The sequence below is a fragment of the Oryx dammah genome, unplaced genomic scaffold (assembly GCF_014754425.2).
Source record: "Oryx dammah isolate SB20612 unplaced genomic scaffold, SCBI_Odam_1.1 HiC_scaffold_16, whole genome shotgun sequence".
NCBI lineage: Eukaryota > Metazoa > Chordata > Mammalia > Artiodactyla > Bovidae > Oryx > Oryx dammah.
Window position 1 is genome coordinate 28,151,740 of NW_024070200.1, and position 20,133 is coordinate 28,171,872.

The following is a 20,133-nucleotide window of genomic DNA, read 5'->3' on the forward strand; positions in this document are numbered from 1 at the left end:
CCAAACGCCACCATGGGAGGGACATACTCCCTATGTTAGTACCACTTAAACGCTAGTCATCCCCAAACATCTCAATCCTTAAGTACCAAATTAATTATTTCAATGAATTGGCTAATCACATCCTCTATATGCTGTAACTATCCTTAAAATGTCTGACACAACTAATCAATGGGCACAAAGCAAGATGAATAAGTTCTAGAGAGTTGCCATACAACACTGTACCAAAGTCAACAATATTGTATTGTATACTTAACAAAATGTTAAGAGGGTAGATCTCACAGTAAGTGTTTTTACACAATAACACACAATAAAACATGGTATGGATGTTGTATGTGTGTGTGTGCACATGTTAATTTTAATCTACATCCAAGAAATGGTCAGTTTATCAAAATTGGGAATACAAACTTCAGAGGGGATTAGATAGCATTTGATCAAATACCAGTACTCAATCCTACTACTGCATGAACAGGACTTTCCTGGTGGCTCAGATGGTAAAGAATTTGCCTGTAATGCGGGCGAGACCTGGGTTCGATCCCTGGGTTGGGAAGATCCCCTGGAGGAGGGCATGGCAACCCACTCCAGAATTCTTGCCTAGAGAATTCCCATGGACAGAGGAGCCTGGCGGGCTTCAGTCCATGGGGTTGCAAAGAGTCACACATGACTGAGTGACTATGCACAGCATAGCACAACCACCTCTCCTTGAAAATGGTACTGATACATCATTCCATAATCGGACTTTAGTAGCTGCTGACTCTCTGTTGTTGTCTGACCTTGACAACATAACCAACCTTTGCTGAGTACTTACAATAATGTCAGTAACTTTCCAGGCATTTAACATACAAGAATGCATTTAACTCCCACAAAAACTCTGAGGTAGATAGTATTATTATTCCTGTTTTACAGACTTGGAAACTATTGCACAGAGAAGCAAAGTAAACTTGTTCTTTTTCAAAGATCAAAGTACTAAAAGATTAACTGAATCCTACTACTAAAATACTATCTTACTTGCCATGAGTAGAATATTCATGCAAGTTGCTGTGGGATACCTAAAATGTCAGATAATTTGTGCCTCATTGAGCTTTACTAAACAGATTTAGTACATGTTGTTTATATGTGACAGAATTCAGTCTGAGACTTATTTTCGTTATGTGCTGTAAATAAAGCTGGTTTTGGAGTGCACTAACCATGTTCACTGTTTTTTTCTTTTACAGTACACTGTTCATTTTGTTAACAATGATTACAGTATTCTTATTTTTACGTACCACGATATGAAACAAGCTCCTTATTTTGATTACATAATACAAACATGTCATCTTCCAAAGTAATAAAATTGAGATACTGATCAAAAACCTAGAAACAAAAGAAAAGGTTTTCAAATCAATTTTATAATATTGAATACACATGTAGTTTGATTTAACCTACCAATGGTAAAATTTTAAAAATTATAATTATATTCAATAATTAAAAATCACACCATTTGCAGACTGCCTAACTGGGCAAAAATGAGAAGTTAACATTAAAAAACAATTAAAACAAGACTAGGCAATAAATTTTCAGGGACAGTAGCATTTTCAGAAAGTAGAATTTAATATATAAAGTTTTTTTAAATTGTGATGGGGATAGGAATAGATATCAATTTTGAAGAGAAACAATTTTAACTTTTATATTCATTTTAATCACACTTTCCTAAGAAAGTCATAGTAACTGGTTTTACATTGTGATCTGTATTTACATAAGCACAAATCAGGAAAAAAACTAAGAAAACTATTTGAGATATGTTAAATAAAGTTAAATAAAAGACTGTACCTATTATTTCATGTAACACTAACAATAAGTTTTCAGAGAAGGCAATGGCACCCCACTCCAGTACTCTTCCCTGGAAAATCCCATGGATGCAGGAGCCTGGTGGGCTCCAGTCCATAAGGTCGCAAAGAGTTAGGCATGACTGAGTGACTTCACTTTCACTTTTCCCTTTCACGCACTGGAGAAGGAAATGGCAACCCACTCCAGTATTCTTGCCTGGAGAATCCCAGGGACAGAGGAGCCTAGTGGGCTGCCATGTATGGGGTTGCACAGAGTCGGACATGACAGAAGCAAATTAGCAGCAGCAGCAGCAATGATAAATTTTAGAACAGAAAGAATAATAAGACATAAGCCTCAAGAACTAATCAGAAGTAGTAGTGGACTATATAAGAATGAAAAATCTGTTAAAGAATGGGAATTAAAAGCATGGTTCTTTAGTCTTTTATTTGCCCTACATAACTTTGCAGAATATTCAGCTATACCTTGTCCAAATTCCAGAAACAAAAGGGCAAAACAAGGCTACAACCAAAAACAAACAAAACCAAACCAGGGGTACAACCAAGAATATATAGATTTATTTATAGTTGAGCTGAACATGACAAAAAATCACTATGATATAGAATTGCTGGCCTATTGTGAATTCTTTCTTTCTTATAATATGCAATTCAGCGTCCTTGGATACTCTCTCCTAACTAAAAAAATATGTGAAGATAGTATGGTGACTATAGTGTGGCTCAGTGGTAAAGAATCTGCCTGCCAATGCAGGAGACACAGGTTCATTCCCTGGGTCGGGAAGATCTCCTGGAGAAGGAAATGGCAACCCACTCCAGTATTCTCGCCTGGGAAATCCCACAGACAGAGGAGCCTCGTGGACAACAGTCCATGGCATTGCCAAGAGTTAGACACAACTTAGTGACTAAACAACAACAGCAGCGCATTGATTATATACAAAACAGTGTCAAAATAGTCTAACTTATGACAACACAACTGTCAAACTGTTTCTAAGCTGAGCTAAAAAGATGATACAAATCCCAGCCTAAAACAAAAAATGATTCAGGTTTTTATTTTTGTCTTTCAAATTAATCAATTAATAAGTTCCTTTAGTTTGGTTTATTTCACCTAATTCAAGTTGAAGATAATTTACATTATCAAAACTCTTTCGAGAAGTATTTTGAGTCTATTTCTTAGGTTGCTCTGATCTTTTGTAATGAGACACCTATGCTGATCTATAGGTTTCAGATTATTACTTAAATTTACATTAACAAAATGTCAGCCAACCAAAATCTTACCTTGGCTACTTGTGTTACCGCACTAGCCGCTAATGCTGCATTTGCAATATCTTCCAGTTTACTTCTTGAAATAGCAGAAATAAAATTTAAATAATATGATTCATAGAGTTGATTTCGAAGATCCTATGAATACAATGAATACTTTATTCTTACAGGATAGTATAAAGGATGACGACAAATTAAAAATCTTTTAGATGCAATAAGAGCAAGCTTTCTGAGGATAACATACATGTTCAAAAGACAGGTTATACAAAGGATAGAAAAAAAGTATCCCAGGAAAACAAATTTATAAAGCGGTGCTGGTTACTTGGTTACCAGATATACCTGAAACATATTTTAATGATTAAAGCTATATTATCAATAAAATCCTATTCAATAAAATAGTGCACAAAACTGCTTTCACATAGCATATCTATGTTCTTCTTAAAGGGTTTGCCTGGTGGCTCAGATGGTAAAGAATCTGCTTGTAATGCAGGAGACCTGGGTTCGGAATATTCCTTGGAGAAGGGAATGGCTACCTACTCCAGGATTCCTGCCTTCTTACATAGTTTAAATGCTTATTATATGTGGCAGACACTACTTTCTACTGTTCTAGTATGCCATGATTGTACACAGAAATGTTATCATTCTAACCAATTCTAGAAGTATTCCTTGGTGATCATCCAAAAATAGCATCATTTATAGTTATGTCAGTTCTGAAATCAAATTTACTTATCTTCTTAAACTCACAGTTAAATATGTATATGGTTTCAAATCTAATATACTGTCAATTTTAACAGGCACCACTGTTTTTCCATAGCACTAAGGAAGAATTAATACTGCCAATAAAATTCTAAAACACACCATCAATTTTAAGATACATATGATTTTTGAAAATGCTGAAATATGAAAAGCTAAGAGTCTGGTGCCTTTGTGTGGGAGGTAGCTGAGCAGAGCAGCATTTCAACGAAGACTGGGAGATTGGTTTAAAACTGAGAATTGAGAGAATGGATAAATAAGTAATTATATTGAGGATATTGGGAGCCATGTTTCTTACTGTGAGAGACAGAAATGATCAATATGTAAAGGGAGAAAGGAAAAGCTAGAATGAATCCTGTACTTCTGAACTGAATTATGAAGGAAGGCTGTCTATCTATCTAGAGAGAAAAGTAGGAAGATATAAAGCATTAAATACAGATACACATATATTTCTTAGCTCTTTCCATTGAGTGGGCCTAGGAACTGTGACATTGTAGCAGCGATGAGTATCTAATGCTCAAACACCAGTTTCTCTCTTTTTTTAAGTTCTATCAGTTTATTGCTATCAACCTATCTCCCTCCACCTGCATGCATATGTGCTCAGTCATGTGACCCCAAGGACTGCAGCCCGCCAGGCTCCTCTGTCAATGGACTTTTTCAGGCAAGAATGCTGGAGTGGGTTGCCATTTCCTTCTCCAGGCAAACACCAATTTCTAAATACCATTTTCCACAAAAAACAACCAACAAATGGTTGATTTGGGGCTGGGACAGAGAAGTGTAAAATGAGATTGGTATATTTTATTATGTCAGAAAGTAAAGAAATGATCAAAGAATGATGGAGACATTTCAAAAGAAGTTGAGTAACAAAGCAGCATACAAAATCAATACATAAAAGTCAACTGGGTATCTACACACTTGCAATGAGCAATCCTAAAAATGAAATTAAGAAAACAATTCCAGGACTTCCTGGTGGTCCAGTAGTTAACAATCCACCCTGCAATGCAGGGGATGTGGGTTCGATCCCTGGTCAGGGAACTAAGATCCCACATGCTGCAGAGCAACTAAGCCTGAGTTCTCTGCAGCCCACATGCCACAACTATAGAGTCTGTGCATCACAACAAAAGACCCCCATGATGCAAAGAAGATCCTGCATGCCTCAACTAAGACCTGACACAGCCAAAGAAAGAAAATTCCATTTACAATAGTAACAAAAAATACAATGGAATAAATTTAGTGAAAGAAGGAATATTTACATTCTGTACACTACTAAGCATTATTAAAAGATCTAAGTAAATGGAAAGATACCCATGCTCATGGATCAGAACATTTAATACTGTTAAGATGGCAATACTCTCCAAATGATCTACAGAGTCAGTGAGATCCCTATCAGAATCCAGGCCGGTTTCTTTATAGAAATTGACAGGCTAATCCTAAAATTACCATGAAAATTCAAAGAACCCAGAAAAGCCAAAACAATCTTGAAAACAAAGTTGGAAGACTCAACTTCCCAATTTCAAAACCTGCTACAAAGTAAGACTAATTAAACACAGTGTGGTACTGGCATAAGGACAGACACAGAGATCAATGAAAAAGAACCAAGAGTCCAGAAATAAATCAATTTATTTATTGTTAATCAATTTCTGACAAAGCTGCCAAGACTGTTCACTGGGGAAAGCATAATCTCTTCAAAAAGGAAGCTGGGAGAACTGGGTAATTACAGGCAAAAGAATGAAGATGGACAATCATCTTATAGTATATATAAAAACTAACTCAAGAAGTATTAAAGACTTAAATACAAGAGACAAAATAATAAAAAATCTTCAAAGAAAACAGAGACTTGGCAATTGTTTCTTAAATATGACACCATAGGACAAACAACTTAAGAACAAATAAACTTAAAATAAGTTTAAAGCCAAAGTAAAACTTTTTAATGCTCCACAGGATACTAAGAAAGTGAAAGGAAAACCCACAGGATGGGAGAAAATATCTGCAAATAATATACTTGATGAAGGTCTAGTGTTCAAAATATATAAAGTACTTTAACAAGCCAATAATAAAAAAATAACCCAATTAAAAACTGGATAAGGACCATGAATAGACATTTTTCTAAAGATATAAACTGCCAATAAACATATGTAAAAATGTTTAATATAAATCATCAGGGAAATGCAAATCAAAACCACAGTGAGACACCATTTTACACTCACTAGAATGGCTACAATCAAATGTCGAATAATAAAAATTGCTGGCAAGGGTCTGGAGAAACTGGAACCCTCAGACACTGCTGGATGGAATAAAAAGTGATGCAAGCGATTTGGAAAATAGTCTGGCAGTTCCTCAAAAGGTTAGCTGTGGTGTTATCATTCGACGCAGCAGTTCCATTCCTGGCTGTTCACAGACACAGGAGAAATGAAAACAGAGGTCTACACAGAAACTGTACACAAATGTTTACAGAAGCGTTATTTATAAGAGCCACAAGGTGGAAGCAACCCAGATGAGGAATGGTTGAAATCTGGTATATCCAAACAACTGAATATTATTCAGCAATAAAAAGGAAAGAAGTATTGATACAACTACAGTATAGATGAATCTTGAAAACATTACACCAAGAGGAAGAAGGCAGATACAACAAACAATATACATGATTCTATTCATAATATGCAGAATGGACAAATGTTCAGAAACAAACAGTACCTTAGGGTTGGGGGTTCAGGGGTTGGGGATGTAATAGCTAAGGTGATGAAAATGTTCAATAATAGATTATTACTCTTAGTAATTTCCCATCCATAGAGCCCCTCATTCTGCCCATCGGCTCTCAATCCCCGATTGTCTTTGCTGTATTTGGAGTTGAGCTCAGTTCTGCACTAATGCCAGAGGCTCAAATAAAATCTGTCTTACTGTTTTTTAAAAAACAAAACAAAACAGGGTTAATTGTATGGTATGTGAATTATATTTCAATAAAGCTGTTTTAAAACAAGGAAAGAGGAAAGGACTTATAAACTGTACTTCTTCAAAAATTGGCATAACCGAGGTTTATGCAGGGTAAAAGAAAGCTGGGCATTATAAGCTATATAGGACACAAAATATGTGACCTTCACAAACAAACAGAAATTTGATTCAACAGTCAACAAGTAAAGAGCCTGTGACTTATTGCAGACACTATTAGGTACCAATCCAGTATCTATTTCCCCTTTTCCTTTGCTAAAAGAAAAAAGATTTTATTTGGGGGTGGCAATATACTCATCTAAAGCTTAACTTTTGTGACCTCCCCTGATGTTAATTCTATGCAATGAGACATAAACCAAAGTCTTCTGGGAGTTTCTGGGAAAGCTTAGTTTTCTTGATTAAAATCAATAGTCAGGGCTATCATAGTCCATCCCTTCTTCTTGCCTATATCACATAGATGTGATATCTAAAATTGCAGCTACCACCTTGTATATGTGAAGCAACAACCAAGACAACGGAAAATGACAAACTAAAGATGATAGGTCAAAAAGATACCAGAGGCCTGAATCTTTGTCTAACAGAGCTGCTGTACCAACTCGGACCTCCTATTCTTAGAATTATATTCCTATTCTTATATTAAAGCTAATATAGTTAGGTATTCTGTTTTTTAAGGGAAGGGTTATTTTCAATAAATATAATGCTTAATCAGTCAAAAAATTTTAAATCTTTCAGTCTACAGAATATTTAAAGATAGTCTCAGAAATCAAAGTGGAAAATTGGGTAAGGAAATTTCTGATTTTTCACAATGGACATCTAAAAAATTAAAAAAAAAAAAAGGTTTCCACCTTCAAGAATCAAGAAAATAAGAACTCATGTTACCTGACACATTCTGTCAATATTTTCTTCAGTTGGCATTACAAAGTACACCGCAGGAACATCTGGAATAGGATCTCGATCAGAGTGCAAAAGCCTATAAGATGTAAAGAATTTAACATTTACTTTTTTCTTAGTGATTTATCTAAAAAGATATGTAAAAACAGTACTTCTCAAACTAGAAGTTTACCAGTTCAAGGACGTGACCCGTACTCTAAAAGCTCTTACTACAATTAATCATTTAACCCATCCTTCTTCTTGTATCAATGTTAATATTATTTATTAGTAAAATCCTAATATCAGTTTTAATTTCTTCTACTCCAATCACTTTACTTCTAATACCTCTTACGGTCAGAGTCTCTTCTACCAGTATTCTCTCTGAATGAGAACTAATGAACATTCAAAATCAATTTTATTCCCATTTTTCATAGAGATATGGTGGGAGGAGGGAAGTGGGAGGAAACTGCTATTCTCTAAGAGAGGGAAAACAGAAAGCTGGAACTGTCTTTAGAATCTTTAGAAGCGATGAAAAATTTAGCTATAAATAAAATCAAATACATTTTTTAAATGAAAGGTATATGAATGCTTCCTTAAATCTTTAAGACAATACATATCGTTCTATTTATTGCTTCATGAGAATGCATAAGAGATCAGCTAAGCATCTCATAGACTGTACAACTTGATAGCTTTTTCTTTTACAATTCAGGAAGTATAGTCATTCAAATATCCCAATAGCAAATGAATAACAAAATGTCTTTATTCACCACTGTAAGATTTTACCATGTTTTTATATCAGGAAAAAAGAGAAATATTCTATTTCTACAATATTCCAGTCATCCTTCTGTAAGCAATATCCCATATACAATCTTCTACACATATCCTTTTATATATACAAATATTTCAGTCATCCTTCTATGAAGAAGAGAGTGAAAGAGGCCCATGCTGCCAGTGAGTCCACAGTCAGTAACTCCTTTCCATATGTCTAGCTGCTGCTAACATCAAAAGGATTATAATGTGCTGGCAGCCACTGATTGCTGTCACCTTACAATGACTGTCCAACTATCTAAAAGGTTACAACCACCTTTTCGTGATCTGGAAATGAAACCTGTAATTACTGTTTTTTACAAATCAGCTTAAACCAATTTGCAGATTATTTATAGTAACTGATGAAACATTCTCCAGCAAAAGAAGAAAGAACAGTCAGACACAGGGTGCATAGCAATTTACCAGAGTAGCTATTTATTAATAATCTTTTCATGTTCTCATGTCAGTAGCAACATGTATGCAGCAAGAACACACAACTCTCAACTGGCAGAATATCTTGTTACTCTTTAAAAGTACTGAGGCTTCGCTTTTGTTAGTCACTGTTTCTGAGCCACTATGGTTCAACAGACAAACACCCAGCATAAGTGGCCAAGCAATCTGTCCACAACTCTCCAATTAATTACCTATACAATAATGGGACAATCACTCAAACTCTAGAAACTTTTGTCTTTTCATTTGTAAAATAAAATAAAATAAAAATTCATTTGCTGCCTAAAACAGTAAGGCAGCAAAAATAACCAATGCTTAAAACACACCATCATTTTCAAGGATAGCATAAACCTTAACTTCAGTTCAGGTCATAAGCATTACAAGTCACCAACAAGAGATGTGTATTTTAAGTCTGACATAAAAATGAAAGAAAAAATCTGTCAAATATTGTATTTCATCAAACCTAAGGTGCTATCAATTTTAAAATGTATTAAACAGACAGAAAAATGGTGCCCATTAAACTATGCCATGGCATTAAGACAGACTCTAATTTCATATATTTAAAAACTAAAATGACTTTTTAGAATCAATGTAATAGCCTATTAATATATAACAAATATTTAATATAAAACTGAAGACTTTAAGAGTTTAGCTAGATTCTGATATGTTACTCATTGGAAATCTAAATCACATTCCCAATAAGAGCATGCTATAATTCAACATATTAGAATATCACAGAATGAAAACTGATAATGTCCTAAAAAAACAAAATGCAAATAGGTTACAATGCCATAAAATTGGACTCCTTCAGTACATAAAAGTATTAGTAGCTATTCAAGAATATAGTCCTCTCTAAATGTTCTATTAGGCTAAGTATGCAAAATAATGCAATTTATTTGCTTTACCAGTCGTATCATAAGGAATACAATCAAGTAAATTCAGTGGTTAAGAAGACAACATAGAAAGTCCCTTTGGAGATTGACTGTCATTATTTCCTAGTTATTTAAAATTTTCAAATTAAAGATATACCAATTTAGATATTCCTCTTTTAAAAAAGTGTATTTTTCTTATCCCTCCCTGAAATAAATGAACTATAGTTTTACTTGATAACTGTACTTATTTTACTTTCGTATATGACCACTTTGACAGCCAAATAACATAGTGAGGCTAAGTATTAGTGTAACTACAAAGAATAATAAACAGAAAGCTCTACCTGTCATCAGACATCATAAAATTTTTACAACTGAATCATTGTTCATCTTTGAAAGGGAGGAAAATAAATCCAATTAGAAATTGAGGGTGATTCTTTGAAATTAAAAATATGTTTTCTATTTATTTTTACCTAAAATAATGTGACAATACAGATCAAGAGTAGGAGGAACAGGTAAAACTACAATCACAAACATTAAAAATAAGTCCTATATATGACATAAATACAGGACCCATTTAGAGAGAGAAAATACAAGCATTAAGCAAGGCTGATATTCCTGCTACTATTAATAATCACAATTATTGAAATGTCCTTATAAAAAGAGTATTTCAATTAAAAGAATAAAAAAATTTCAAAGCTGAAAGAGACCTTCAGACAACCAGTTCCTTTCCTTTACATAGAGAGCAAACTAATATGTAGGAAAAGACACAAAAGAGAAAATTTAAATTCTCAGACTGAGGATTATTTTTTCCTTTGGAAATAAAAAGTTTAATAAGAGAAGATAAGAGGAAAAAATGTTGTTTTCTATATACAAGTGCTATGCTGCTGCTGCTGCTAAGTCGCTTCAGCCGTGTCTGACTCTGTGCAACCCCACAGACGGCAGCCCATCAGGCTCCCCCGTCCCTGGGATTCTCCAGGCAAGAACACTGGAGTGGGTTGCCATTTTCTTCTCCAATATACAAGTGCTATAAGCTAACATTATTTTCTTAATAAACACCCCTAGCAATTTGATTTCAGGGTGGCTAATATTTTTTAACAATGTATTTCAAAACAGATGCCATTTCTAGAAATATGTTAAAACTCACAGATGCAGAGTGATTCCCATGTCTCTTAGCTCCTTCACAGATAGCAAAGGGGAGATGATATCTTGGCCAAATCTGTCATAAATGAGCACCTAGTTAAAAACAAAAGAGTCACGTGTTTTTAAAACATAATTATCAATGAACAGTCAATAGAGAACCCAATATGAAGATACTGTTGAAGTACATTTTGTTTTATTTTTGCCACACTGGACTGTCAGTTCCCCAACCAGGGATGAGTACATTTTAATATACTGAATTCTTATACTTACCTCAATTTAATATTTTTCACAATTATTTACCAAAATGTCCACTTACCTAGTAATTCATTCTTTAGAAGTGTTATTACTCTTGTCAAGGTAAATTATTATGTAAATTCTTCTTATAAAATACTTTTCTCTAGGTTAAAAAACATACTGGAGACTATAATATGATATAGCTTATTATATCTTAAGCTATAATAAAGGACTTTGAACATACAGTAGACTCAGATACACTCCCCTATCCAGTTCACATATATCCTTTCTAAAAAGAAGTAAAAAATCAGTCTTCCCTTGTGGCTCAGCTGGTAAAGAATCTGCATGTAATGCGGGAGACCTGGGTTCGATCTCTGGGTTGGGAAGATCCCCTGGAGAAGAGAAAGGCTACCCATTCCAGTATTCTGGTCTGGAGAATTCCATGGATTGTATTGTCCATGGGGTCGCAAAGAGTCGGACACAACTGAGCGACTTTCACCTTCAAAAAGTAGTCACTCTCAAAATTAATGCTTAATAAGTTCAAAGACTTTTTATGAAAATCCTCCTGCTCTAGTTACAAAAGGTTGGATGTTGCAGAATTCAAATTCTTCTTTACACCTCAATACCATATTGTTAATCTTGTGATAAGAGAAGTGATAGGTAGGGAAAGAATTTGACACAAATCTGAACCCCATAAATTCTCAAGTTATTTAATTCATATGCTCAATATAGGCACTCTGAGAAGGCAATGGCAACCCACTCCAGTACTCTTGCCTGGAAAATCCCATGGATGGAGGAGCCTGTTAGGGTGCAGTCCATGGGGTTGCTAAGAGTCGGACACGACTGAGCGACTTCACTGTCACTTTTCACTTTCATGCATTGGAGAAGGCAATGGCAACCCACTCCAGTGTTCTTGCCTGGAGAATCCCAGGGACAGGGGAGCCTGGTGGCTGCTGTCTATGGGGTCGCACAGAGGTGGACACGACTGAAGCGATTTAGCAGCAGCAGGAGCAGCAGCAACATAGGCACTAGAAATAATAAGTAATGCAAAGAGCAATAGGAAGATGACTGCAAATAAACAGGAAGGAAGAGGAAAATAAGGGACCCTGCTAAAGCTTAAACTGTAAATTCAATATAGATGATTTTAATCACCTTTATTAGCATTAACCCAAAGGACTTACAGGGACTCATAAAAGTTTTCAAAACACTCCAAACTGTAACCAAGTTGATTCGCTCTTAATTCGTAGAAAGAGAGAAGTATAAAGTGGCTATAATCTAATAAAGTTTAAACCAAATCAATTGCATTATAATCTCTTTGAAGAAAAAGATGGAATTAACAGATACAAACTATTAATAGTATACATAAAACAGATACACAACAAGCATTTACCATATAACACAGGGAACTACATTCAATATCTTGTAATACTCTATAATGGAAAATAATTTGAAAGAAATCTCTGTATATAATAGAATCACTTTCCTGTACCCCTGAGATTAACACAATACTGCAAATCAACTATGCTGTAATTAAAAAAAAAAAAGATTTACATTAAGAAGCCATGTTAAATAAAAGCAAAATATTCATGCATTACAACTAAAATGTGTTACTCTTTGTATTATAAGAAATCTCCTCCACCACCACCAATAAGGGCTGAGAGAAAGAATCTCCATTAAAATAAAAATCTCTTACCTTCCATACTGGTTCTCCAGTGCTATTTTTAACATGAGGCACATTAAAATTCAACATACGCTTCAAAGCCACTGGAAATGAAAACAGTCTTATTAAATATTACCAATGTCTGTGATTTCACTTTCCTCCCACATTTATTACTTACTACCTCAAAACAAAACGCACAAATCACTCTGGAAAAACAGATTAGTCAAATGATTTTGTAAGACAGTTTGATCAACAGCTAAAAGGCATGTGTCTAGATTTTCTAACATGCGGTAAAGCATCTGTTTCCACATGAAAATGTGAAAAATGTTCAGGAAGCCTTTTCCATGTCTCCTGATGATACCACACTATATTTTATATAGATGTAAAAAAAAAATCCTGTCAATCATGAACTTGCAGTGGCCTCAATAGATAGCTGTTGTCTGTTTATTGTGTGGCTAAACAAATAGATTAAGATCAGTATTGATGGGCTTCCCTAGTAGCTCAGCAGTAAAGAATCTGCCTGCCAATGCAGGAGACATGGGTCCGAACTTTGGTCCAGGAAGATGCCGTATACCACAGAGCAACTAAGCTCATGCATCATAACTACTGAGCCTGTGCTTTGAGACCTGGGGAACTGCCAACTACTGAGCTCATGTGCGCCAAGTAATAAAGCTCATGCACCCTAGGAGTCCGTGCTCTGTAACAAGAAGAGCCACCCCAATGAGAAGCCCACACACTGCAATGAAGAGCAACTCTCAGTCTCTGCAACTAGAGAAAAGTCCATGCAGCAATGAAGACCCAGTAGAGTCAAAAATACATACACACATCATTTTTAAAAAGATCAGTATTGCGAGAAATAAAAATCACTATATGTAATTGGTTCAAAACCTTCATACAGTAGTTCTGTTTTTTTAGCTGTCCTGGAGTGCAATCTATGGCAAATTTATCCTGTCAGATCCACTAGTGAGACTTTCCTATAGACGTGGTAGGTAACTGATAAACCCTGATGAAAAAAAGACAACTCTATAATCACAGAAGTTATGCTCTACATGTTATAGCATTTTGTGGTTTTTATTGCTCTTCTGTTCATGATTTATAGCAGACTCAGTATTCTTGCTGGAAAATCCCATGGACGGAGGAGCCCGGTAGGCTACAGCTCAAAGAGTCGGACATGACTGAGCGACTTCACTTTCACTTCTTACTTTCATGCATTGGAGAAGGAAATGGCGACCCACTCCAGTGTTCTTGCCTGGAGAATCCCAGGGACAGAGGAGCCTGTTGGGCAGCCGTCTATGGGGTCATACAGAGTCGGACACTACTGATGCGACTTAGCAGCAGCAGCAATGTTTTCTATGAAAAATAAAAATCTTGCTATACCTTTATGTCCCCTTCATGGATCACAGCCTTGTTGTGGCGACAGGGCTTGCATAATTCAGTGAAGCTATGAGCCATGCCATGCAGGGCTACCCAAGAGAGACGAATTAATGGGGAGAGTTCTGCCAAACTGTGGTCCACCGGAGGAGACAATGGCAAACCACTCCAATATTCTTGCCGTGAAAACCCCCTGAACAGTATGAAAAGGCAAAAAGATATGATGCCAGAAGATGAGTCCCCAAGGTTGGCAGGTGTCCAATATGCTACTAGGGAAGACCTGAGAAATAGCTCCAAAAGAGTGAAGAGGCTGGGCCAAAGCAGAAATGACACTCAGTTGTAGATGTATCTGGTGGTGAAAGTAAAGTCTGATGCTATAAAGAACAATATTGCATAGGAACCTGGAATATTAGGTTCATCAATCAAGGTAAACTGGATGTGGTCAAACAGGAGATGACAACAGTGAACTCTGACATCTTAGGAATCAGTGAACTAAAATGGATGGGAATGGGCAAATTTAATTCAGATGACCATTTTATCTACTACTGTAGCCAAGAATCCCTAAGAAGACATTAAGTAGCCCTCAACAAAAGAGTTTGAAATGCAGTACTTGGGTGCAATCTAAAAAATGACAGAATGATCTCGGTTCGTTTCCAAAGCAAACCGTTCAACATCACAGTAATTCAAGTTTATGCCCTAACCACTAAGGTCAAAGAAGCTGAAGTAGAATGATTCTATGAAGACCTACAATATCTTCTAAAAATAACATCAAAAAGAGATGCCCTTTTCATCAGAGGGGATTGGAATGCAAAAGTAGGAAGTCAAGAGATATCTGGAGTAACAGGCAAATTTGGCCTTGGAGTACAAAATGAAGCAGGACAAAGGCAAAAAGTTTTGTCAAGAGAACACACTGGTCACAGAAAACACCCTCTTCCAACAACCCAAGAGACGACTCTACATACGGACATCACGAGATGTCAATACCAAAATCAGACTGAATTATATTCTTTGCAGCCAAAGAGGAGAAGTTCTATACTGTAAGCAAAAAAAAAAGACCTGGAGCTGTCAGTAGCTCAGATTATGAGCACCTTAACGCAAAATTCAGGCTTAAACTGAAGAAAGTAAGGAAAACCAGTAGGCCATTCAGGTATGATCTAAATCAAATCCCTTATGATTATAGAGTGAGGTGATAGATTTAAAGGATTTGATCTGATAGAGTGCCTGAAGAACTATGGAATGAGGTTTGTAACACTGTATAGGAAACAATGACCAAAACCATACCCAAGAAAATAAAATGGAAGAAGTCAAAGTGCTTGTCTGTGGAGGGCTTAGAAATAGTTTAGAAAGAAGAGAGGTAAAAGGCAGGGGAGAAAGAAAAAGATGCACTCAACTGAATGCAGAGTTCCAGAGAAGAGCAAGGAGATAAAAAGGCCTTCTTAAATGAACAGTGCAAAGAAGTACAGGAAAACAACAAAATGGGAAAAACTTAAGATCTCTTCAAGAAAATAAGATATTGGGGAACATTTCATGCAAAGATGGGCACAATAAAGGACAGAAACTGTAAGGGCCTAAAGAAGCAGAAGAGATGGCAAGAACACACAGAAGAACTATACAAAAAAGATCTTCATGGCCCAGATAGCCACGATGGTGTGGTCACTCACCAAGAGCCAGACATCCTGAAATATGAAGTCAAGTGGGCCTTAGGAAGCATTACTATGAACAAAGCTAGTGGAGGTGATGGAATTCCAACTGAGCTATTTCAAATCCTAAATGATGATACCAAAGTACTGCACTCAATGTCAGCAAATTTGGAAAACTCAGCAGTGGCCACAGGACTGGAAAAGGTCAGTTTTCGTTCTAATCCCGAAGAATGCCAGTGCCAAAGAATGTTCAATCTACTGCACAACTACACTCATTTCACATGCTAGCAAGGTCATGCTCAAAATCCTTCAAGCTAGGTTTCAACCGTATGTGAAGTGAGAACTTTCAGATGTACAAGCTGGATTTGGAAAAGGCAGAGGAACCAGAGATCAAATTGCCAACATCCATTGGATCACAGAAAAAGCAGAATTCCAGAAAAACAATTACTTCTGCTTCATGGACTATGCTAAAGCCTTTGACTGTGTGGATCACAACAAACTGTAGAAAATTTTTAAAGAGATGGAAGTGCCCTGAAAACCTGTATGCAGGTCAAAAAGCAACAGCTAAAAAGGGACATGGAACAATGGACTGGTTCCAACTGGGAAAGGACTATATCAAGGCTGTATATTGTTACCCTGCTTATTTAACTTATATGTAGAATACATCATGTGAAATGCTGGGCTAGATGAAGCTCAAGCTGGAATCAAGGTTGCCAGGAGAAATATCAATAACCTCAGATAAGCAGATGACACCACACTAATGTAGAAAGCAAAGAGGAACTAAAGAGCCTCTTGATGATGGTAATGGAGGAGAGTGGAAAAGCTGGCTTAAAACTCAACATTCAAAAAACTAAGATCATGGTACCCAGTCCCATCACTTGGCAAACAGAAGGGGAAAAAGTGGAAGCAGTGACAGATTTTCTTTTCTTGGGCTCCAAAATCACTAAGGATGGTGATTGCAGCCACGAAATTAAAAGATGCTTGCTCCTTGGAAGGAAAGCTATGACAAATCTAGATAGCATATTCGGAGAAGGCAATGACACCCCACTCCAGTACTCTTGCCTGGGAAAATCCCATGGATGGAGGAGCCTGAAAGGCTGCAGTCCATGGGGTCACTAAGGGTCGGACACGACTGAGCGACTTCACTTTCACTTTTCACCTTCATGCACTGGAGAAGGAAATGGCAATCCACTCCAGTATTCTTGCCTGGAGAATCCCAGGGACGGGGGAGCCTGCTGGGCTGCCGTCTTGGGGTCGCAGAGTCGGACACAACTGAAGTGACTTAGCAGCAGGAGCAGCAGATAGCATATTAAAAAGCAGAGATATCCCTTTGCTGACAAAGATCCATCTAGTCAAGGCTATGGTTTTTCCACTAGTCATGTACAGATATGAGAGTTGTACCATAAAGAAGGCTGAGTGATGAAGAACTGATGCTTTCGAATTGTGGTCCTGGAGAAGACTCTTCAGAGTGCCTTGGACTGCAAGGAGATGAAACCAGTCCATCCTAAAGGAAATTCACCTTGAATATTCACTGGAAGAACTGATGCTGAAGCTGAAGCTCCAATACTTTGGCCACCTGATGCGAAGAACCGACTAACTGGAAAAGACCCTGATGATGGCAAAGATTGAGGTGGTTGGACAGCACCACCGACTCAATGGACATGAGCTTGAGCAAACTCTGGGGATAGTGAAGGCCAGGGAAGTCTGGTGTGCTGCAGTCCACGGGGTTGCAAAGTCAGGACATGGCTTAGCAACTGAACAACAACAAGAATACTTTCATATGAAACTGAGATTGCCAAATATTCAAGGGAGGGTAGCTTATTAAATTTTTAAATGACTGGGAACCCTAAAATCTACCTGGTTGATTTTTTAAAAGCATTTGAATCAGGTTTTATTAATACAGAATAATCTACAACATAAACACCTACCAGAGGAGTTTATAATACTCAAATCACCTGGGTATCAATTTACACCATCTTCACTCACTAGCAAAACTTCTACTAAATGATTATTTCTGGAGGCAGGTAAAATAATAGAAGGGACTGCACTTCAGTGATAAATATATTTATATGGAGATACAGAGATGATTTTTTTGGTAAAATGCTTGTATCTAATATCCAGACAGTAATACACATTGCCAATAATTTGGACCTACTTCAGAAGCTCACAGGTGTTATAATATTTCACTTTAACAGAGGACCACTAGGAAGATTCACAGCCTGGGTTACACGAGTTTCAGGTGCATGGTGTTCTCCAGAAGAAGGCCTTCACTAACGGAAAGAAGCCCTAGTCAGCAGATATTCCCACATTTGCCTTCTTACCTCCATCTGGGTGAATTTCCCCAATTGTAAGCCTTGGCTATCTTCTGACACCGTGGATTTGTTAATAAAGTAAATGGTCTATGCTCAATAATATATAAGAATGTATTTTGGGTTTCTCTGGTGGCAGAGAATCTGCCTACCAATGCAGGAAATGTGGGTTTGATCCCTGAGTTGGGAAGATTCCCTGGAGGAGGAAATGGCAACCCATTCCAGTATTCTTGCCTGGGAAATCCCATGAACAGAGGAGCCTGGTGGGCTACAGTATGTGGGGGTCACAGAAGAGTCAGACACACCTTAGCGACTAAACAGTAACAATTTTACTTTCATTAGAGTAATTCTCTAAAGGCTTAAACTCATTGTTTTTAACTGAAATGACCAAACATACTATCTGCAGTCCTAGACTTTGCTAACACAGTTTCATCCTTACCTGGAATGCATTCTTCATTCACTATACATTCAACTACACTTACTATTTACTCAACAAATGTTTAGTGAGTGTTTACCATCTGCCAGACATTGCTCCAGCTGTTGGCACCAAACAAAACATTCATTCAAAATTACTTCTTATTAAGCAGCTTTCATTCTAGTTGGGGGGAGAAAGATAGCAAGTAAAACGTGAGATTACGATAAATGCTATGGAGAAAAATAGAGACGACAGGTAGAAGAGATGGTTGTGGTTTAGTTTAGTCAGGAGAGGCCTCCTGAGAAGCAACACCTGAGGAAGATCCCAAAGGAGGTGAGGAAGTGAGCCATGCAGACCTCTCTGAAGGTAATATTCCAGGAAAAAGGAAAGGCTCTGATGTGCATTCTGGTCTGTTCAAGGAAAGGTGAGAGTAATAGCAAGTGAGTCAGAAAGTTGAGTGGAAAGCAGATCATACAGGGCTTTGTAGACCACCTGTGGCTTTTACCATGATGGAAATGAGAAGCTGCTAGAGTTGTTGCTGCTGTTTAATCACCAAGTCATGTCTGACTCTCTTGCGACCCCATGGACTGTAGCCCGTCAGGCTCCTCTGTCCATGGGGTTTCCCAGGCAAGAATACTGGAGTGGGTTGCCATTTCCTTCTGCAGGGGATCTTGCCCACCCAGGGACTGAACTGGGCAGGTGGATTCTTCACCTCTGAGCCACCCGGGAAGCCCAGGTGGGTTTTGCAAGAGGATTTTGAGCAATATATGACATGATCACTCCTGGTAATGTGGGGAAAAAAATGAAGGTGAACAGGAATGTAAGAGCTTATTATGCAGTGTCAGTAGCAAATTGAAATCTATTACTAATTGTTTCTTTGAATTTCAAAGGAAGGAATCAAGTACAGCCAAAATCCTTTCTGTAGGCCATATTAATTGTAACCAGTAATATTCCTACTCAGATTTATATGCGAAAGAACTTAACTACAAGAGACACAACTTTCAACTTGGAAATTCTTGATGGCTTATTTCTGTCAGCTCCTCAGAATTAATGATTTGCCAACTATCAAGACTATTAATTAACAGGTATAAACTATTAGTTTGTATCTAACAGGTGTAAACCAAGTTGTCAACAAAGTTTCCAAAAAAATGACAAAACGAACATCACCTGAGGTGGAAAAAAAAGTGCAGAAGCAGTATTTTTTTTTTTAACTCATACTTTCACGGTATAAATGGAAAGTACATAAGCATGTTCTATTAAACATGGAACTAATAACGCACTGTTTAAAAACACTGGTCTACCAAGTAATAGGAAAGGTATTCATTCGTTTTGCCATTCTTACATTCCATTCCAGCATGCTGAAGGCGGCAATCATTATCACTAGGCATCTCTCTTCAGATTAGTTCACAAGAGAGAAATGGCAGAATGGAATCTGCTCTGGAAAGAATATCTACATTTTGTAATTGTAGTGGAAGTGCCGAAAGATTAAACTGTCAGCATTAAAATAAGAGAGAACCGAACCACGCACAGAAACAAACGCGAAGACCTCATAGATGGCAACAGGGCGGGAAATGCCAGCTGCCAGATCT

The 20,133-nt window shown here is 37.0% G+C and overlaps 1 protein-coding gene across 3 annotated transcripts in view; it reads right to left on the reverse strand.

The window, feature by feature from the left end:
• SCFD1 (sec1 family domain containing 1) overlaps positions 1 to 20,133 on the reverse strand; it is a 119,752-nt gene that overhangs the window by 92,784 nt on the left and 6,835 nt on the right. For 2 of the 3 annotated variants that reach the window (XM_040257180.1, XM_040257179.1), the window contains exons 2-6: positions 12,843 to 12,913; positions 10,920 to 11,008; positions 7,656 to 7,746; positions 3,093 to 3,215; positions 1,263 to 1,350 (exon numbers count right to left, since the gene is read on the reverse strand). In XM_040257180.1, coding sequence (XP_040113114.1) covers positions 1,263 to 1,350; positions 3,093 to 3,215; positions 7,656 to 7,746; positions 10,920 to 11,008; positions 12,843 to 12,899 — 448 coding nt within the window. In that variant the 5' untranslated portion in view covers positions 12,900 to 12,913. The remainder of the gene's footprint in view (positions 1 to 1,262; positions 1,351 to 3,092; positions 3,216 to 7,655; positions 7,747 to 10,919; positions 11,009 to 12,842; positions 12,914 to 20,133) is intronic. The other variant, XM_040257182.1, reaches the window with a different exon arrangement.